The sequence below is a fragment of the Echinops telfairi genome, unplaced genomic scaffold (assembly GCF_000313985.2).
Source record: "Echinops telfairi isolate 266 unplaced genomic scaffold, ASM31398v2 ScPeMD7_7;HRSCAF=31, whole genome shotgun sequence".
NCBI classification, from domain to species: domain Eukaryota; kingdom Metazoa; phylum Chordata; class Mammalia; order Afrosoricida; family Tenrecidae; genus Echinops; species Echinops telfairi.
Genome location: NW_022103904.1, coordinates 27,153,701 through 27,168,969, shown reverse-complemented (window position 1 = coordinate 27,168,969; position 15,269 = coordinate 27,153,701). Strand labels below are relative to the sequence as shown.

At 43.7% G+C, this 15,269-nt stretch overlaps 1 protein-coding gene across 1 annotated transcript; it reads left to right on the top strand.

Annotated features, from left to right (window-relative positions):
• The first annotated feature begins 8,093 nt into the window (after positions 1 to 8,093).
• On the top strand, positions 8,094 to 9,533 carry MAGEL2 (MAGE family member L2). Its single transcript, XM_045286302.1, is given in 6 exon segments — positions 8,094 to 8,203; positions 8,205 to 8,468; positions 8,470 to 8,626; positions 8,629 to 8,897; positions 8,899 to 9,069; positions 9,071 to 9,533. Coding segments are annotated over 6 exon segments (1,434 nt in total).
• The last annotated feature ends 5,736 nt before the right edge of the window (positions 9,534 to 15,269 follow it).

Genomic DNA, 15,269 nt, shown 5'->3' with positions numbered 1-15,269 from the left:
TAATTTCTCTCAGTTAACATTGCCCTTGATCAATCCCTACCAGGCTTCTCACACCCTCGCTGCCACTGTTTTGGAATCACTTGTTCCCTGGCATTTTTCCTACTGACAAAATGTTCACTGTTTAAGTCAGATTTATGCCTTTGGTCTTCTATAATTGCCTCTTCCAAGCACTCTGTTTAGTGGCCCCTTTCCTCCCACCCCTCAATTTTAGATAGGGGGAGTTCTCCAGAGGCTTATTTCCTATTCTATAGATGAATCTTTGGCTCCCACTATCATTCATTGTCTTCTGCACATCAGATTCTCACAATTTAGGCTCTGAAACTAATCCCTCCTTTGATTTTGGATATATGGATTACACTCTTTGGCTGACTGATGATGGTGTGCTTCTTCCATGTGGACTTAGTTGATATCTCACTTAGATGGCTACTTGCTTGGACACAAGCTTTTAAGACCCTAGATGCTATTTTATCTGATGGTCGGGCCCCATCTAAATTCTTTGCCATATTTTACTATAGCACCCATATCTTCTGTGTTCCCTTCCTGGGGGTGAGTATTGAGCAGGGCCATAGTGTAAAACTAATTGTTCTTAACTTGGAGTTAGAATTTAGTGTGAACCCAAAACCCATTTCTGAATCTGTGCCTTTTTTTCCCTTTTAATATATTTATACTTGGGAGTTAATACATATGTCCTATCATTTCATATTTCAGTTGTGTCAAGCAGCATTGTACAATTCCTTCTATAATCAGTCTCCAAACATATTTTACTTCCTGGACATTGTTGGGAGACATATTTAAGTCCTCCATGCCTCCTCTGTGTGTGTGTTGTACTCTGGTAGCTTGCATGTTGCTGTGATACTGTGAGCTATGGCATTACTATTTCAAATGCCAGTAAGAGTACAGGTTTTAGGAGAGCTTCCAGAATAAGACAGACTAGAAAGAAGGAATTGAATATTTCTGACAAATTAGGCACTAAAAACCTTATGAATAGCAATGAAACACTATCGGAGAGAGTTCCCTTTGGCTGGAAGGCACTCAATGTGACTGGGGAGGAGCTGCTTCCTCAAAAAAGAGTGGAAATAATGACTTGGACGGAGCAAAGCTTTCAAGACATTGATTACTTGATGTGTCCCAACTCGAAAAGAAATAGCTTCAAATATCTATTAACAAGATGTAGAATGCACAAAGTAATGTCTTAAAGTACAATACTGCTTGTGAAAGAATAATATTTATATGCCTACAAGGATGGCCAATTAATATATTACTCAAATTTATGCACTATTAAAGACCATGATGAAATTTAATTTTATGACTTTTTTTTAGTCTGAAACCGATCAAACATTAATAAATACTGGTCATTGGGATGCGAATATTGGGAAAAAAGATGAGTCGGTGCTAGAAATAATGGTGGAGATCACATGATAGAATTTTGCAAAACCAATGAATTATTCTTGTAAATATTTCAATAGAAATGAGGGTTGTATATATGAAACTCACTAGATGGACTACATAGGAATAAAATCAACTACATCTGTGGAAAGAGACAATGGATAAGCTCAATACAATCTGTCACAAGGCCAGGGGCTAACTATGGACCAGATCACCAATTGTTCATTCATAGGCGAGTTAAAGAAAATTTTGTGTTGCATCATTGAAAGATTCCATGGGAAAAGATTGTATAATGTGAGAAACATCACAATAAGATAATAGGAATATGCAAGTTCACTGTATTAAAAGAATTCATTTGTTAAACCATGTCAGAAGGCAGCATATGACCAAGAATCAATGGAACTGAAGGAAGAAGGAAGCCCAAGTTGCACTGAAGGCTTTGGGGAAAGACAAGAAACTTGTAAGAAAACAGTTACTTAGGCAACGGATTGGAAGAGATACATAATGTGCACCTTCCAAAGAAAGTTGATCCAACAGAATGGACATTATCAAACAATGTCATTAATATTATACACGGCATTTTGTTGAAGAAAATTCAAGACTTGCTTATAGCAATCTATAAGCTTCTAAAAATTCAGCCTGGATTCTGAAGAGATATGAAAGACACATTATAACTGAGGTCAGGTGAATCTTGGCTGAAAGAAGAATACCAGAAAGATGTTTATTTGTATTTTATTGATTATGCAAGGGGATTTCACTATGAATCATGGTGCCAAAAAGGATTCCACAACATTTCATTGTGTTCATGTGGAACCTGTTCAAGAAATAGTTGTTCAAACAGACAATTGTACAATCAGGAAAGATGTATGTCACCATGTATCCTTTCCCTATATTTAATCTGTATGCCGAGGAAGTAGTCTGAGAAGCTGGACTGTATGGAAAAGAGTGATATATCAGAATCGAAAGGAGGCTCATTAACAACTTTCAGTATGCAGATGACATAACCTTTATGGCTGAAAGTGAAGAGGATTTGAAACACTGATGAAAACACTACCGTTGTCATGGAATATGTCTTGACAACTAGAATAATAAAATAATTAGAGAAAAATTTAAATTGGCAAGGATCCTTAATCAATGCTCATGACAGCTGATTTATTTCATTGGCTTACAAATTTGAAGAGTTCATATACCACATTGAGTACTAATGTGTGTCTGAGGCAAGCCATTGTTTTTTCAGTTGCCTCATGCATGTGAAAGTTTGCTAAGGCAGGCTAGAGAAAAACTGATGTATTAATATAATTAATATTTAATGTATAAGTAATACATTAAATAATAGTGTTGGCGGGAATACTGACTGTACCATGGAATATTAGAAGAACCAACAAATCTATCTTTGAAGAAGTGCAGCTAAAATGCTTCTTAGAAGTAAGAATGATAAGACTTTTTATCATATAGTGTAGACATTTTATCCTGAGGGATTAGTCCTTCAAGAAGACCAACATTGTTAGTATAGCGTCAGCCAAAAAAAGGCAAGACCTTCAACAAGATAGATTGACATCGGGGCTGCAACCAGGGGGCTCGACAGGAAAGATGACGAGAAGGGCACAGCCCCAGCCATTGTTTCTCTGTTGTACATGGGGTCACTGAGTCAGAACTCCCTTCAGGGCACCCAACAGCACAATTTAAAGTTTATAGTACAAGCTTCCCACTGGATTCAGAGTAGTGTTTGGTCTTATTGTTATCAAGGGAGATAGATTTCACAAAGGGGTCTATATCCCTTGACTCCTCATATATTTGAGGCTAAGGGATGGTAATTTGTGTATAGATAAGCTGAGACAGCCAAGTGGTCTAGGTTTGAGAGTATTGCTTGTAATTGACTAAAGTATTATCATAGGATAAATTATATTTACCTATGTTCCCTCGTCCTAACAGGAATCTCTGAGTAGTGTGGTTAGTTTTCTTGACCTTTAACCAAAAGGTTGGACATTTAAGTCCACGTGGCATCGTCTTGAAAGAAAGGCTTGACAAACTACTACTTTAAAAAATCAGCCTTTGAAAATTCTTTGAAACACAGTTCTACGCTGGTGCATATAAGGTCACCAGGTTTCTGAATCAACTCAGTAACAACTGATTTTACTTGTGACAACAGAATTATTGAGGCTCAATTTTTACCTCCTACTTCAGTGGTTCTCAACCTTTGTAATGCCGCCACCCTTTAATACAGTTGTCTTGTGGTGGTGACCCCCAACCATAAAATTACTTTCATTGCTATTTCACAACTGTAATTTTGCTACTGTTATGATTCATAATGTAAATATCTGATATGAAGGATGTATTTTCACTTACAAATTAAACAAAACACTGATTAATAACAAAATAATATGTAATATATATAAATCATTTTATTGAGGTCTCATACAACTCATCACAGTCCATACATACATCAATTGTGTAAAGCATATTTGTACATTCATTACCCTCATCATTCTCAAAACATTTGCTCTCCACGAAAGCCCCTGGCATCAGCTCCTCATTTTTTTCTCCCTCCCCGCTCCCCCCACCCTCATGAACCCTTGATAATTTATAAGTTATTACTTTGTCATATCTTACACAGTCCGACATCTCCCTTCACCCACTTTTCTGTTGTCCGTCCCCCAGGGAGGAGGTTATATATGGATCCCTGTAATCGGTTCCCCCCTTCCTACTCACCCTCTCTCCACCCTCCTGGTGTTCCCATTCACCACTGGTCCTGAAGGGATCATCCACCCTGGGTTCCCAGTTCCTATCTGTACCAGTGTACATCCTGTGGTCTAGCCAGATTTGTAAGGTAAAATTGGGATCATGATATTGATAGTGGGAGGGAAGCATTTAGGAACTAGAGGAAAATTGTATGTTTCATCTTTGCTACATTGCACCCTGACTGGCTCCTTTCCTCCCTGCAACCTTTCTGTAAGGGGATGTCCAGTTGCCTACAGATGGGCTTTGGGTCCCCACTCCGTACCACTCCTCATTCAGAATGATATGATATTTTGTTCTTTGTTGCCTGGTACCTCATCCCTTCAACACCTTGTGATCACACAGGCTGGTGTGCTTCTTTTGTGTGGGCTTTGTTGCTTCTGAGCTAGATGGCTGCTTATTTATCTTCAAGTCTTTAAGACCCTAGACGCTATATCTTTTGATAGCTGGGCACCATCCCCGTAATCACATTTGCTTATGCACCCACTTTGTCTTCAGCGATAGTGTCAGGAAGGTGAGCATCATGGAATGCCAGTTTAATAGAACAAAGTATTGGGTAGAGGCCCAATGTCCATCTGCTACCTTAATACTATACCTATAAATATATGCACATAGATCTATTCCCCCATCCTCATATATAAATAGGTTTACCTATGTACATGCCTGTATTTAGACCTCTGTAAATGCCCTGTGCCTCCTAGTTCTTTCCTCTATTTCCTTTCACTTTCCTCTTGTCCCACTATCATGTTCAGCCTTCATTTGGGTTTCAGTAATTCCTCTCGGTTACATTACCCTTGATCATGCCCTCCCAGGCCTCCTACACCCTCCTCGCCACCGATTTGGGTCACTTGTTCCCTTGTCCCTGGGTTGTTAACACTACGTCCTTTTCCCCCACCTCCCCCTCTCCCATGTCCCTCCGGAACTGCCGGTCCCATTGTTTTCTCCCCCAGATTGTTCATCCAGCCTATCTTATTTAGACAGACCTGCAAAGATGATAACATGCACAAAAACAAGATAATAACATGCACAAAACCAAGCAACAACAAAAAGCCAATGACAAACCCACAACACAACTACAGCGAAAAAGAAAAGCCTGTAGTTAGTTCAAGGACTGTTTGGTGGCCTTTAGGAGTGTTTTCCGGTCGAGTCTGATGGGTGCCATGCCCTGGGCCCATTGTTATTTTTGGTATTCCCTGGGGACTTCGTTGCTCTGTTCCCCTTAGTTCTATTGCATGCCCTTAGTGTTTTGCCTCAGTGTGGTGGGGTCAGATTGGGCGCAATTCCCACATTGTGTCTCCAGTGTTGTCCCCTGTAGGGCTATGGGTCAGTGAGGGATGTTGTGTTTCATAGTGGGGCCAGCCATATGGTCCTCTTTGTGGATTGGCTGCTCTGAGCACGAATACCATTCTCAAGACTTGGTGGGTCAGAATGTGCTCCACTCTCTCTTCCTCCCCCTTCATTTGCTCCCATGTGCTCTGATCAGACATGTCCCTCTCCCTGAGCTGCAGCTTCAATACTGTCCTCTGAAATAAATTCTTCTAGGGAGAGGGGCAAGTGTCCACGTAGTTGGGATTGGGACCGGCCCATCAGACCTCTCCACTGGTTCCCTACTCCACGCCGGCATGTTGCATTCACATCTTGGAGCACTGGGTTGAAGTCTGGTTCCTCTTTCCCTGTGGAGATATAAACAAACCCTCCCCTTGGGTGGCTTATAGTGAAATATTTATGTGTTTTCCGATGATCTTAGGTGACCCCTGTGAATGGGTTGTTCAACCCCCAAAGGGGTCCAGACCCCCAGGTTGAGAACCGCTGTCCTTGTTTGAGCATCTGCTAAAGAATTTCGTAAGTGATAGTAGTTAACACCCACGGAGAACACAAGCCCATCAGGGTGTAGTGTAGCAATGATGAAACATGCAACTTTCCTCTAGTTCTTGAATGCTTCCTCCCCCACACTCTGACGATCCCAATTCTACCTTACAAATCTGGCTAGACCAGAGCATGTACGCTGGTACAGATAGGAACTGGAAACACAGGGAATCCAAGACAGATGAACCCCTCAGGACCAGTGGTGAGATTGGCTATACCGGTTGGGTAAGGGGAAGGTGGGGAAGAAGGGGGAACCGATGAAAAGAATCTACATATAATCCCCCTGCCCCGGGGGATGAACAACTGAAAAGTGGGTGAAGGGAGACGTCGGACAGTGTAAGACATGACAATATAATAATAATTTATAACTTATCAAGGGTTCATGAAGGAGGAGGGAGCAGGGCTGGAGAGGAAAAATTGAAGAGCTGATATCAAAGGCTCAAGTAGAAAGCAAATGTTTTGAGAATGATGATGGCAACAAATGTACAAATGTGCTTGACACGATGGATGCATGGATTGTGATAAGAGCTGTACACGCCCGCAATAAGGTGATTTAAAAATAATAGTTGACACCTTTGACAGTGACACGTTTTCCCCTTTTATAATCCTTGGCCCTTCTTGTTTGACTTCTGCACTACCTGCTGGAGTAAACGGGGACTCCTTTCATGGAATGGATTTATTCAGAGTTGAAATTATGTTAGTTATTCAAAACTCTGTTGGTAATAACTTGTGGGATAACCCACAGAATGGAGTAGTGAAGCTCAAATAGTCATCATCATGAAAAAGAACAACGTAATGGAAGAACTCCGTTTCTGATGACTTTTTCTTTGTACTAAAAGTGACAAAATGGGCTTCAGATTGAGTAGAATTTATATGTTGATAAATAAAATGAAAGGGACGCACAGTCTGAAGGCAGAGTTGCTATTGAGACAATCCGAGTGTGATATGTGTTACGTTGTCTCTATTGAAGTGTGCCCAAATCCCTGTGGAAGTTTGAAATCCAAACTGAGAGGAGTTGTACCACCAAGACAAATCCTGGAAACCACAAGGCGTGGCATCATCCATTTTGTATAACACATTTCTTTGTGCCCTGCTACGTGCCCATACCAGCGGTTCTCACAGGAGTCGCCCGATTCATAACAGTAGCAAAATGACAGTGATGAAGTAGCAACGAAAAAGATCTTATGGTTGGGGGGGGGGGGCACCACAACACGAGGAACTGTATGAAAGGGTCGTGGCATTGGGAAGGTTGAGAACCCCTGTCCTAAACCTAATCGCTTCTGAAGTCTAAAAAGGCCAAATGGACACAGAGATACACAGATCATGTGGGGATTATCTGCAAAGCAGGGGCATCAGGACAAGTCAAGGACTAGGAAGAAGGAAGGGATGGCAGGACCAAAACACGGATTTGGACTTTTAATCTCTCGAACTGTGAGAAATAACCATCCTTTTTAAAACTGCACACTTGTGATAATCTGATACAGTAGTAGCAGCAAACAGGCAAATTGTCACCCCCACATTCTCTAATCCCTAAAGGCAATAAAATCCTTGGGAGTAGATACTCATTCATTTAGAATCCATAAATTACCAATTTTGAAGGACACTGCTGAGAGTACTTCTACCTCTATTATTACTATTACTCTTAAATCTTGTGCACATAGGGACTTCTCACATCCTCCAGTTCCTATCAGAGAGACGGCCACACTATCTCCCACTTGCTGCATACCTTTCCTAATCCCAGTGGTCTGTCTCACTTTATCCTGCCGTGCAGTGATCATTCTAAAACATAATTGTGTCGTTGTCACTTTCTTGTGGAAAGTCGTCCTTGGAAAGGTTGAGCAGCCTGCATTTGGGAACTGGACACATGTGGGGAAAGGATCTCTCGTTAGCCAGGATTTCTGGTAGACACCCCTGTGCTCTGTCCACTGGTGCTGGTCAGGGAGGGTGCAGAAGAGGCCGGGATTGGGCTCATTTCCCACTTCCCCCTTAAGGTGGAAAGCTGCAGGGCACTTCCTATTCAGCGGTCAGCAGGGAGGGAGCCTCCGCAGCCACATGGGCATTGTTTTCTCTGAGGGCAGGACCCCAGCCCCTGTGAGAGCAAAGGGATGTCACAGCTAAGTAAGAATCTGGGTGGTTCGTGTCTTCCCACCGAGGCAGCGAAGTCCCCTGTCTGTAGCATCAGGGTTCTGATCCGAGGCCTGCCCGCCACTTCGAGGGCCCAGCCCTTGGGATCCACCTCCAATTGACCAGTTTTCTTCGGCCATTTGGCAGGCACCTCAGCCTGCCTGGGTGGCTCTGGAGGGCCAGCCTTCAACCCCAGTGGCCCAACCTCCTGCCCTAGGGGCCCCAGTGGTTCTGTCTTACTCTTGGCATCCTCCAGTAGTCCAGTAGGCTCAGTCTCCAGCACCAGGAGTTCTTTTGGTCCATTGTTCAGCTCCTAGAATCTCCATGGCCCACCCACCCCCTCCAGGGACTCGTATATCCGGGCACACTGATGGCACACCTGCCCCCTTCTGCCGCCCCAATGGTGCACCCTCTCCCTCGGGAGATCCTGATGGCTCATCCTCCTGCTTTGGGGACTGAGATGGTTCATCCTCCTACAGTGGGTTTGCCAGTGGCTCAACCTCTGCAGCCAGAGTTGCACAAATATCCCATCCTGCCCTCACAGGGATCCCGATGACCCAGCCTCCAGTTCCAGGTGTCCTGATGGCCCAGTCATTGACTCCTGGAGCCCAGATGGTCCAAACTTCGATGCCAGGAGCTCCAACAGTCCAGCCTCCATTTCCTGGGCCCTCGATAACCCAGCTTCTGCCTCCTGCAGCCCAGATGCCCAAGCCTGGTCCTGGCACCCTGATGATCCAGTCTCCAAGTCCCGGAGCCCCAGTCACTCAGCCCAACTTCGAGGGTGCCACCAATTGTCACATCTGCTCAGTCTCTGGCTTCTTGAGTCCCACAAACTTAGCCGCTGATCCAATCTTAGATGATAAAGGTTCCACTGGTTTCACTGTGCCCTCAGGCCCCCCGGGCACAGTTGGCCAGACCCCTGGGCTATCAGTCCACTTCACCACGCTGGCAGGCTTCTTCACACCACACCACTGACCTGGAAGACCATGCAGGTCACCTGTCAAGCCTCAGAAATTGCCCTGTCAGGTGCCTCTTCCCATGTGCCAGGGCCTACCATCCATCTGGTTGAGCTCACAGCCTTCGCGCCAGGCCCCACTCCCAATCTGCAAGTCCACCCTCCACACCTGGCCAGCCCCTCAGATCCAGGCTCCTGTCTGGCAGTCCCTGCCACCTCCTCCGTCCCTGTGACCAGGCAGGCTGCAGGCCTGAAAGGGGCAGGCAACTCTGCAGCAGATCCTCCCAGTGCTGTCCGCAGGCCACCCAGGCACCCAGATCTCATACCACCTGCCAACATCTGGCAGGTCCCCAAGGGCCAACCCCCATTGCCACAGGGATTGCCAACTTCTATGGAGTTCCAGGACATGCAGCAGGCCCAAGTCCTGGCCTGGGATGCCTCACAGGCACCAGCTAACTTCTGCTAGTCTCTGTCTGCCCAAGACGTCCAGAGTCAGGGCTGACCAGAGGTTCAAGTGGAGCTGCCATTTCCAGGGCCCCCAACCTCCCAGAAGGTTCCACCAATACAACAACCTACCCAGCAGGCCTAGCCTTTGGGGCAGCAAGCAGAGCAGCCAGCCCGCTTGGCAAACCCCAGGTGGAGCCATGCAGGCACAGCACACAACCTCATTCTAACGGGCTTGGCTGAATCACTGCTGATTCCCCATCCCGGGAATCTAGGGACCCCTCCAAGGAATGGAGAATCTCTTCAAAGGAACGCAGGCCTCCTTTGAAGGACCAAATGATCTTTGCTACCACTTTTTGTACCCCACGGACAGTTTCAGCTGTCAGGGCACACCTGCAGCTACTTGGGGAACCTTGCTGGCCACATTAGAGACCTCTACTGCCACCTCAAGGGTCTTTTTAGCTGCGTCCCAGATCCAGTCTGCCTCCCCAATTGCCTTTAAAGACTCATGTGCTGTGTCAGACCCTGAAACCATGGCCACTTGCTTTACAGGATCCAGTTGCCTATGCGGAAGCCTGCCTACTGTTTCCTGGGTTTTTTCAACCCAACTCCATTGCTGCAAAGGCTTCAAAGGGAACAGAAATCGTTTTGGTGATGCCAGGAGCTCACCCCAGGCAACAATGATCAGTGCTGTGGCCTTGTAGCCGCAGCTCTGCTCAGGCAAACATGCCTGGGAAAAGAAACATTTGAATGTCCAAGAAGACTAGTGGTCACATGTTGGCCCAAGTCCCTGGGACAACTTGAACTTGAGAGACTGGGAGGGCCCAAGCACCTCTCATGGCCAAAATGGCTGGGAAGGCCCTCCCACCTCCAGAATCTTGAGTAGCTGGGAAGAGCCGAAGTGCCCCAAACCTTGACGGTCTTGAATCTCTGGGGAGGCTCTGGGGAATTCTGAGTCCGTGATCTTATACTAACTAGGTCCCAAGTATCTCTCAGGGACTTGGAAGCACGCAGGATGAGACCAAGTTGGAGACTCCGCCATTGTCTCCCGTGGATGAAGGAGTCTGTGCTTTGGCCAAGGACCACACCAAGGGGGCCATCAAGTTCTCAGAGATGGTGAAAATCATCACCTGAGGATATAAAATGAGCGCTTGGATATCATCAACCGACCCAACGATAAGCTAGAGTGTGCCCTTGGCTGGCAATGGAAGGAAATTGATGAATACAACACAAAACAAAAACACACTTCTGTTATCAACCAGCGTAAGCCCGTGCTAATGCCAGTGACCACAATAGCAGTGCCCCTGCCCACTCGTGAGGCATAGCTGATACCCATTTTGAGCCTCGACCGGGATCCACTGCTAAGGGGTGGGGACATGTTCTCTCTGGTGTTTGTTTCACTTGTGTACATTTGGTTTTGGAACTCCCAAAGCTTTGTGCTCTTCAGTGCAGGATTGGTTTCAATGGGCTACTCTTCCACTAGGCGGTCTTGCATTTACATTTTTAAGTGAGATCAGTGGGTTCTTGCTTTGTGTTAAAATCACTGTTTTGGTATCAGAATTGTATGTTAGTCTGAATTGAGAGTTGAGAAGCTATCCATCTCATGCTGGGACAGAATATGTTGTATTGAAATAGACTCTTCTCTGGAAGTTACTGTGTCTCACCAGTAAAATCTGTCTACAGAAATGTCTATATCTATCTATACATATGTAAACATATATGTACTTTCAGCATAAAACTGGTGTTCCTCATCTGTATTGTAAATTATATTCTAGATGATGGGAGCCACACTCTTGAGTAGACACGAATGACATTCTGACGGAGCAACAGTAAAATCACAGGGATGAAGCTACTTGCCAAGGAGATGACTGCACTGATCCTTATAATGATGGGTGATGAAACTAGGTTCCCAATAAGCTAGTGGTAAACTGGGGTTATATAACTCAGGCAACATCTTATAAGTTGGTGAGGCTGTATCAAGAAAGTGTTAAACACTTCATAAATTAAATTTTCATAATAAGCTTTCTGAATAAGTATTATTATTCCCATTTTTAGATGAGGATCTAAGGATCAAGATGTTGAAAAATGTTTGCATGTATCCAACAAGACTCCCAATTCACTCTCCTTGAGTTGATCCCAACTGATAATGACTGTAGGACAGAGTGGAGCTGATCTGTGGACTCCTGAGGCGTTCTCAGATTTTGGGGAGCAGTAAGCCTCATCTTTCTGCTGCACAGTGCCTGAGGGCTTCACACTGGCTGACCTTGGAGCTGTCAGCCGCCCGTCACCAGAGCACCTTTTCATACAATGAAGCAGTGGCTCTGCCAGGCACGTCACTCTAATGAGGAAAATGATGGAGCACTTGGGTGGCCACGTGAGTGTCCAGCAGCTGAGAAATTTGGGGTTTCAAAGGAGAACCAGAGTTGGAATTTGAAGTTACGGGTTTTCTTATACTGATAAGACCGGGCATTTTGCATGGAGCCTTATAAAGGGTGTGGGGAAATCAGGCCTTAATAACCAGCTAATTATAGCGGGTGGATTTATAGTTACATGAAGTCCTTTTGCTCAGAAGTCCCTGGGCTAGAGAGGGGTGGGCGGTGGGCAGTGAACAGTCCTAGCATTAGGGCTCTAATAGTTCCTAAGCCAGGAAATGGCAATGGTGAAACACTTCTGCCACCTAGCGTCAGGATATTGTTTCTGCCTGTGCTGACATTTTACTCAGAGCAGCTGCAGGTAAAGGGCTAATTTATGGACCTCAGATACTATACCCTCAGACTTGCTTCATGACTTAAGCCTCAATCGTTACCTATGTCTTTGCTCAAAAATCCCTTTCTGTTACAGGCAACAATGAAACCTCTTTTCCAAGTCCCTACAAGCATGATGTAATGATTTTTACCTTTGACCCTGCCCCCCACTGTCACCTGGAAAGCTGAGCTTCTTCTTCTTCTTTTATTATTATCATTTTATTGGGGGCTCGTACAACTCTTATCACAATCCATACATGCATCCATTCTGTCAAGCACATTTGTACATTTGTTGCCATCATCATTCTCAAAATATTTGCTCTCCACTTAAGCCCTTGGTATCAGCTCCTCATTTTCCCCCTCCCTTCCCACTCCCCCTCCCTCATGAATCCTTGATAATTTATAAGTTATTATTATTTTGTCATACCTTACACTGTTCGATGTCTCCCTTCACCCACTTTTCTGTTGTCCATCCCCCAGGGAGGAGGTTATATGTAGATCCTTGCAATCGGTTCCCCCTTTCTACCTCATCCTCCCTCCTCCCTCCCAGTATCGCCACTCTCACCACTGGTCCTGAAGGGATCATTCACCCTGAATTCCCTGTGTTTCCAGTTCCTATCTGTACCAGGTACATCCTCTGGTCTAGCCGGATTTGTAAGGTAGAATTGGGATCATGATAATGGGGGGAGTAAGCATTTAGGAACCAGAGGAAAGTTATATGTTTCATCGTTGCTACCCTACACCCTGATTGGCTCGTCTCCTCCCCACGACCCTTCTGTAAGGGGATGTCCAGTTGCCTACAGATGGGCTTTGGGTCCCCACTCTGCACTCTCTCTCATTCACAATGATATAATTTTTTGTTCTTTGATGCCTGATACCTCATCCCTTCGACACCTCGTGATCACACAGGCTGGTGTGCTTCTTCCATGTGGGCCTTGTTGCTGCTGAGCTAGATGGCCGCTTTTTTATCTTCAAGCCTTTAAGACCCCAGATGCTGTATCTTTTGATAGCCGGGCACCATCAGGAAAGCTGAACTTCTTGACTAGCAGTAGAACTCACACGATAGAATCCACTCTAGGCACAGAAGCAGCTGAGCTTTCTAAGAGTTTCTCTCCATTCTTTCCCTAGCTTCAGGACATTCTTTGTTTCAGGATACCAAATGATCAGGAAATCCAGAAACTTGGAGAGAATTTCTTGTAAACTCTTTGGATTGGAATGTCCTTTGATATCTGCCCACAATAAAGGCAAAAACAACAATAAAAATGCATCACATCATTTAAATCGCAAAAACACTAGTTTAAGTGAATATCACTGCTCTAGCAAAAAACTACTTCCAAAAGATACTTAGCTAGATATATGGGTCTGATATTTCTCGTTGTGTTGCTATTGTTTGTTATTTCTCTATAGTTTCTAAAGCACTCATAGGCACTTGAACAATCTGCTCTTCCTATGGAAAAATATGGAAAATAGTATCATGTAACTTTAGTGACTCACTTCGTATGTGGCTCTAATCCCAAGGTAGAAAGAGCAACTTCCAATTTATAACCTCCATCTCATATCTGTAATTCACATATGTAAATCTGATAACCTAATTCAAGTCATTCCAGTTGCTGAAAGTGTGAATTTGACCAAAATTTAATAAATGAAAAATAATGAAAATGTAAATGTTTTATTACTAATAAAGAAATCAAATATTCAGTGTAAAACATTAAGAAAGCTCAGCTAACACTACGAAGGCAGAAGGCAGAAAACAAACACTGGGAATAGATACCGAGAAAAATGTAGTGGGAAGAAATGCATTTGAAAGAACCAAGATGGTTCTTTGGAAAATGGAAAAAAATTAAGACCGCCAAATAAATGGGCAAGAAATATCAAATCACAAAATCAAATGACATACAGCTAATAAGGAGTCATCCAAAAGTGTTCAAAGTGTTAATATTTAATAATAGACCAGAATTCCAGTTTACTTAATTGGAAAATGACAGAAGTAGACGTCATAGAACATCTAAAGTACATATAATTTTTATGAAGCATACACTTGTACACGACTGATAGAAGTATAAATTAGTTTAACTTTCCTGGAATCAGATCCGTAAATTTCAGCTACAAGAGATTTAAAAATATTAATATTATTTTACCTAGAAACTGTGCATATGGGAATATAGGTAGTGGAAATGTTCTGTAATGGAAGCAAAGAGACTTTTTCACAAAGTATACTTCTTTTGAAAATAAAAGAGACAATGAATAAGTATACGTATCCCCTACCTTCCTATCTAACCCTTCCAATGTCAAGGTGGACCAAGGAGTTTCTGCTGACAGATTTTCCATAGAAAATCATTCACAGTTTACTGATACTGAGCATGCAAGAACAGATGCTGTAGAGCAGAAAAATGAATCTGAGCCTGGAAGTTTTCAGTGGATACTGCCAAACTCCATACCAAGGCTATAAAACCATCATAATGAATGTTCTCTCTTGCTACCCTGTCAGGTTTGCCAGTGAAGGTAAATTGAAAAATATTTCTCAAAATAACTGAATCCAGAATTCTGCTGTTATAAACATTTTGTAATATTTATTTTAAAAAGATTATTGGAAATTACAGTTTTGCTCTAAGTCATCCCTCCTGAGCACAACAAAGAATAGACCACATAACTAGTTAAAGCCACACAATATAAGTTAGTATTAAAGCAATGGTACCAGGTACTGGATCTCTGTAGCCTCGGTGAGATCTATTCCCCTGGGCATCTAGCTCACTTGCTAATAATTTACATGCTAATAATTTATCATCAGTGCTTTAGGCACATAGAGAACCTTCTTATCTACTGTCACAATATTTGAAATAATGGTTATTCCGTATACTCCTCCAGTTATTTAGCCAAGCCAAAAACCTGCTAATCAGATTCATGTGTTCAGCTATGGTGTCATGCCAGTTTTATGGAGTCAGTGCCCTCTCCTCTCTGTTCCTGCTGTCAGTGCTTCCTACCAGGGCTCGGAAGGCATCTTTTTTTTTTTTTTT